General features: G+C 40.5%; 1 protein-coding gene across 1 annotated transcript; it reads right to left on the bottom strand.

The window, feature by feature from the left end:
- Positions 1-3,815: 3,815 nt before the first annotated feature.
- Positions 3,816-4,835, bottom strand: LOC149239533 (uncharacterized). Its single transcript, XM_089369891.1, has one exon. It carries the CDS (start codon positions 4,833-4,835, stop codon positions 3,816-3,818), a length of 1,020 nt encoding a protein of 339 aa, XP_089226017.1.
- Positions 4,836-5,857: the final 1,022 nt, after the last annotated feature.

Below are 5,857 nucleotides of genomic sequence, written 5' to 3'. Positions count from 1 at the left end.
TTTATAGTCCCGCGCCTCCTTTCAGCTACCTAGAGCGCTAAGACTATGCTTCCCTTATATAGTCACCTGGACAGAACACCAGTGTATGGCTTCAATCGGCTGCCATTCACCTTTCCTAGGAAGGGATCTCCATTCAATTTAACCAACTGGACTGCTCCATCGTCGGTAATCCCCTTAATGACATAGGGCCCTAACCAATGCATTATGAATTTCCTTGGAAATTTATTAAACTCAACGTCATATAACAAAACCAAATCATTTACCTTAAATGTGTGCAGTTTAATGTGCCAACCATGCCATGATTTTTCACACTGCTTTTGGACCTATTGTTGAAATCTAGCTAGAAATCTCTCTTCCTCAAGCTCAGCTAGCTGCGTGAGCCTCTCTTCTAGGGCTCTATGATCCGTCATAATTGTGAGTGCCGCTATGCTTAGACTAGGCACAATTTATTCCATGGGCATCACTGCTTCAACACCATAAACAAGCCTAAAGGTTGTCTGTCCTGTCAACTTTTTGCAACTCATCCGATAGGCCCATATAACTGCGGGTATGCATAGGTCCCAATCACTTCGTTGAGCATTGAAAACCTTGGTCATCATGTTCTCCAACACCTTATTGAATGCTTCCACCGTCCCATTAGCCTATGGGTGATAAGGTTTGCTTTTCTGGTGATATACCTGAAATTCCTCCATCAGTGCGTTGATCGTCTCGTTCAGAAAGTGCGTACCACAATTGCTCATCAAAATTTTTGGACACCCAAATCACATCAGTACATATTCAAAGAGAAACTTCACAACAGTTGCGCATGTGCAATCCTTCACAGGTTGTGCCTCCGCCCGTCGGGTCAAATACTCAGTCGCGGTGATAATGTACCGTGCTCCCGTCTTCTTCCCTTGGGGCTGAATGGGTCCCACAAAATCTATCACCCATTTATCAAAGGGTTGTAATGTCATCTGTGGGTTTAGAGGAAACTCATCTCTTCACGATGGCCTACTAGTCCTTTGACACACATCGCACACCTTGCAGTAAGCTTTTGAATCCTGATGGAGAGTTGGCCACCACAACCCTATGCATAGAATCTTCTGCATAGTCGCTCTTCCTGCATAATGGCCTCCCGCGATGCCCCCATGAGCATTTGCAAGGATACTGCTCCTTTTAAACTTCGGTACATATCATCAAATACTTCATCAGACCCCATTTTGTACAGATGCCCAGCAATGACACAAAATTCTGCTGCGCGCACCGCTAACTCCTTCTGCTGGATGGTGTAGCCTTCCATGGCTGTTCCTATTGTTAGGAAGTGTATGATGTCTCCAAAGTGACAATCTGTGATGCGCACTGCAAATATTTCCACATCAGGTAATCTTCCTCCAAATTAGTGGGCTCTTCCCCTGTTTCGATGCGCGGCAGATGGTCTAGTCCTACGTTCAGTCATCCAGGCTTCAAAATAACCTCAAAATTATACTCCTGGAATAATAACAACCACCTACAGATTCTCCCCCCCAACACAGGCTTATTGACCAACTATTTCAATTCTGAATGATCCATATACATCTTAAAATATCCACCCAGCAAATAGTGTCTAAACTTCTAGAGCACGTATACCATGGCTAACCCTTCGCGCTCAGTGGTGGAATAGTTCTTCTCAACCTTGGATAATCTCCTGCCTGTGAATGCTATGGGATGGTCGAATTCTCCTCCGCCAGTCTGTGTCAGTACTACTCCTAGTGCTATACATGATGCGTCTACATGGACATGAAACTCCTTCCTCCAATTCGGGAAGACTAAAATCGGTGCGGTGACCATTTTCTCTTTCAACACATCCAAGATTTTCTTACAGTCATCATTCCAACAGAATGTGACATCCTTTTTCAACAACTTCTCCATAGGCGCAGTGATCTGGGCATAGCCCTTAATAAACTTCCTATAATACCCCGTATGCCCTAAGGTTGCGCCCAACTGTTTCACACTCCTTGGTGCCTCCAAGTTAAGTATCACTGCGATATTTGCAGGTTCTACCATCAATCCCTGTCTACAAACCACATGACCCAGTAGGGTCCCGAAAGGAACAAAAAACATGCATTTCTTCAAATTGAGTGTAATCTGGTACCTTTGACAAGTATCTAGCATCAGGCGCAAACTTGCCACATGGCATTTTACCAACCCAAACACAGTCCAGTCATCAAAGTACACCTCTGGAAACTTATGAATGAATTCCTTGAATGCAGCAATGACTACGTGTGAAAAAATCGCAGGCGCATTCTTCAATCCGAAAGGCATTATATTGCACTGAAAACATCCCCATTCATTCGTGAAGGTCATCTTGCTTCTATCCTCAGGCGTGATTTTGATTTGATGGTACCCAGAGAACCCATCAGTGAAGGAGTACACTTCCTGGTCACCTACATTATCGATTACCTCATCACTGAATGGAGTTGGGAAGGCATCATGTACGCAAGCGTCATTTAACTTCCTGAGATCTATGCATATCCTTATTTCATCCTTCTTCTTCTTTTCTTGTATACCATTGGGCTTACCCAATCAGATTCTTCTACAGGCTCAATGATGCCTACCGCAAGCATCTTGTATAGCTTTAAGAAGACCTTCTCCTTATACTTCGGATTGAGACGGTAAGCTCTTTACTTGATCGGCTTCGCGTTGGGTTTTAACGTGATCTTCATAAAGCCCAGGTCTCCTATTATCCCCTTTAGCTCCATAAACTTGGTAGGGAACAAACCCTGGTATTCGTGGAGAAATTCGAAAACCTTATCTACTGTCACGTCATCCCAGTAATCTCCAATCTTCGCGAATTTGGGTTCCGCCTCCATATCAATATTTACCTGCTTTGTTTTCAGTGGCACGGTTATATCAAGATTCTCAATCTGCGGTCCCTCGACCTCGCGGTGACCCTCTGTTTCAGGGATATTAATTTTTCGTGGATCCTCGTCTTCTTCTTCAGTAGTCACGTTATAGCATTCCAGTGCATGGCTTAGCTGAGTAACCCAATTGGATTGGATCAAATCCAAAGGGTCCTACGGTATCCTAAAGATTTTGGATTGCAGGTTTCTGTGGAGAGGTTTTTGAGAGATTGTATTCGGATAATCCACAGTATTCATCATTTTCTTTTTGTCGACGTTTCGAGCCTAGAGCAAGACTCATCATCAGGACTTTGATATACAGAGAAGAGAAAAAGATCTGGGATAAATAAGGATAAGGCTGACCGTTAGGGTTTTTTAGGCCGACCTAGAGATTATATTAATAAACTAATATTTTATTTATTATTTTTAATAATCGAATTAACCCTAAAAACCTAGCCTAAAATTTTACGGAGAGCAAAGGATTTAATTAGTTTTTAAAGATTCTTTTTAATTTTAAAATAGCTATTGATTTTACCCTGCCTAAAATATTTCAAAGGTCATCGTACTCAGATTTATGCAATGTTAGTTTTTATTTAGATTTTAAATTGTTTAATTAATCAATTATATTTCTAATTAAAATCTTTATTGTTAAGAATTAGGTTAAGAATAAAACCATAAAATAAACCTAATTCTTTAACAATAACGATTTTAATATTTCAAAGTTCATGGTACTCCGCTTTTTATGCAAGGTTAGTTTTATTTAGATTTAAATTGTTAAATTGATTAATTATATTTCTCTTTAAATTTTTTATTGATAAGAATTAGGTTTATTTGTAATGTCCCAACTATTTTATTTATGAGCTCAATTTTTTATTTTATATATACTCAGATTCATGTATTGTTAATTTTAACTTAGATTTATATGCTTTATTAATTAATTAGATTTCTTTTAAAGCTTTATTGTTGAGAATTAGATTTATTTTTAAGCAGGCAGTTCCAGTTTTTACTAATGTCCCATCCTCCATCCCTATTAAGGTTACCAGGATGTTTTATGATTTCAATAGCTTCACGAATTTTACGCTTGAAATGGTGTTCTTCTCTGGCAACGATTCTGGTTTCTTCAAGGCATATGTGATGGTTTATTTCACCTACATGCTCAGCAAGAGCTGAAGAGCGAGTTCTTTCTTTACGGATATCAGCGCTATGCTCTTTGAGTCTTATCCTTACAGACCTGCCAGTTTCCCCTATATATTGTTTTCCACAAGAGCAGTTTATGATATAAACTCCTTTCTGTTGAAGTTGATCCTGGCTGTCTTTAACAGATTTCATTCCTTGCTTGATAGTTGACAAGGGTTTGAATGAAGTTTTGTTGTCCCTTTTCCTGAGAATTTTGGCAATTTTGTCAGTGACACCTTGAATGTATGGAAGGTATGCATTAGAAGTTGAGGGGTCTTTTGTTTTGTTTATATTGTTTCCAGATTTTGCCTTTTTAATGGCTTTGAGGATGCTTTTACTATTGTATCCTAAGCTGGCAAAAGTTCTTTTCAGGTATGCAATTTCTTCATCAGTGTGGTTGTCATCTGAGATTCTACAAGCTCTAGTGAAGAGTGTCTGCAGTACCCCGGTCTTTTGCGCCGGGTGGTGATGTGAATCAGCATGGAGGTAGTTGTCGGTGTGAGCTTTCTTTCTGAAAACTTTATGACCTATGGAGCCATCATTGTTTCTAATGAGGAGAATGTCAAGGAAAGGGATGCAGTTATTTTCTTCTATTTCCATTGTAAACTTTATGTCTTTAGATATGCTGTTGAGATGGTTCAAAAAGTTTTTAAGTTCTATATCCCCATGAGGCCAATTTACACTAGTGTCGTCTACAAACCTGACCCAAAACTTAGGTTTTAATGGGTAAGAATCAAGAGCCTTGGTTTCAAATTTTTCCATGAAGAGATTGGCCACAATGGGTGAAAGAGGCGATCCCATAGCCACACCCGAAGTTTGTTCAAAGATTTCCCCTTGGAAAGAGAAGAACGTTGAGTATCCTAAAGATTGCTGCTTTAACTTCTTGTAGCGCTTCGTTAATACAATCAAACTCATCTTCGAAGTTGAACATCATTAGGAATCCTTCACACAGAATATCCCACTCACCTGTACCATGGCAGAGATCTGTGACTCTATCTCCAAGTACTAGTTCATCGGGATGACATCCAAGGCATGATAGAACAAGTGCACCCATTCAGGTTAGGGCTTCGCTCCATAAGCCTTAGCCCATTTGGCTAAGTGTGCATGTGGGTCATCCTTCCCATCATATTTGTTTGTCATTAGTATCTTCGGCTTCCCAAAGCATGTTCACATCCTATTTCTACACTTGCGCCAATTGTCAAAAATACCCTTGTGCGTACCCCACCATCTTGCGGGCGTAGCACGCAGTGCCCAGTCCAAAGCCTGGAAGCGTTTCTTCTCTAGTACTTCCTTCTCAAATGCATCCAAAAATACATCTACATCATTCAAGCCATCATAAGTGGGCAGATTTCTTACCTCTGATGATACACAGCGCAACAACCGGGTCATCATGTTACAAATCAGCGTGGTTACTTCATATAGCCGATTCTGGCAGTGCTCTAACTCTTCATCAGAGTCTGAGGTACAGGAACTTTCGCGATCCCATGTAATTCCTCCATTTGCTATTGGATTAACCCAATCTTGGTCTCGCACTGTTATCTTATATATGTAGTCCAAATCGTCATCACTTTCGTAATTGCGGACTGGTTCAGTATAGCACGATCCTTCAGTAGGATCTAGGGGAACTATTATGCGGAGTGATTGCTTCTCAAATATCATTTTTTGTTTCTTTAGGTTGATTACCCCATTCATGTCAGTAGCCTAATCAATGCCAAGGAGCGCAGGGTTGCTGTTATCCAAAATTTCTATCACTTCAAAGTCAACCAATGTGCTCACGCCCTCAATATCTACAGTCACTCCTTACAGTCATCCCATGGGGATGA

This window comes from Pinus tabuliformis, chromosome 8 (assembly GCF_031772625.1).
Source record: "Pinus tabuliformis cultivar Carrire ecotype Pingquan chromosome 8, CPIR1, whole genome shotgun sequence".
Taxonomy (NCBI): Eukaryota; Viridiplantae; Streptophyta; class Pinopsida; order Pinales; family Pinaceae; genus Pinus; species Pinus tabuliformis.
The sequence above is the reverse complement of the archived record's forward strand: the minus strand, read 5'-3'. Positions and strand labels throughout refer to the sequence as shown.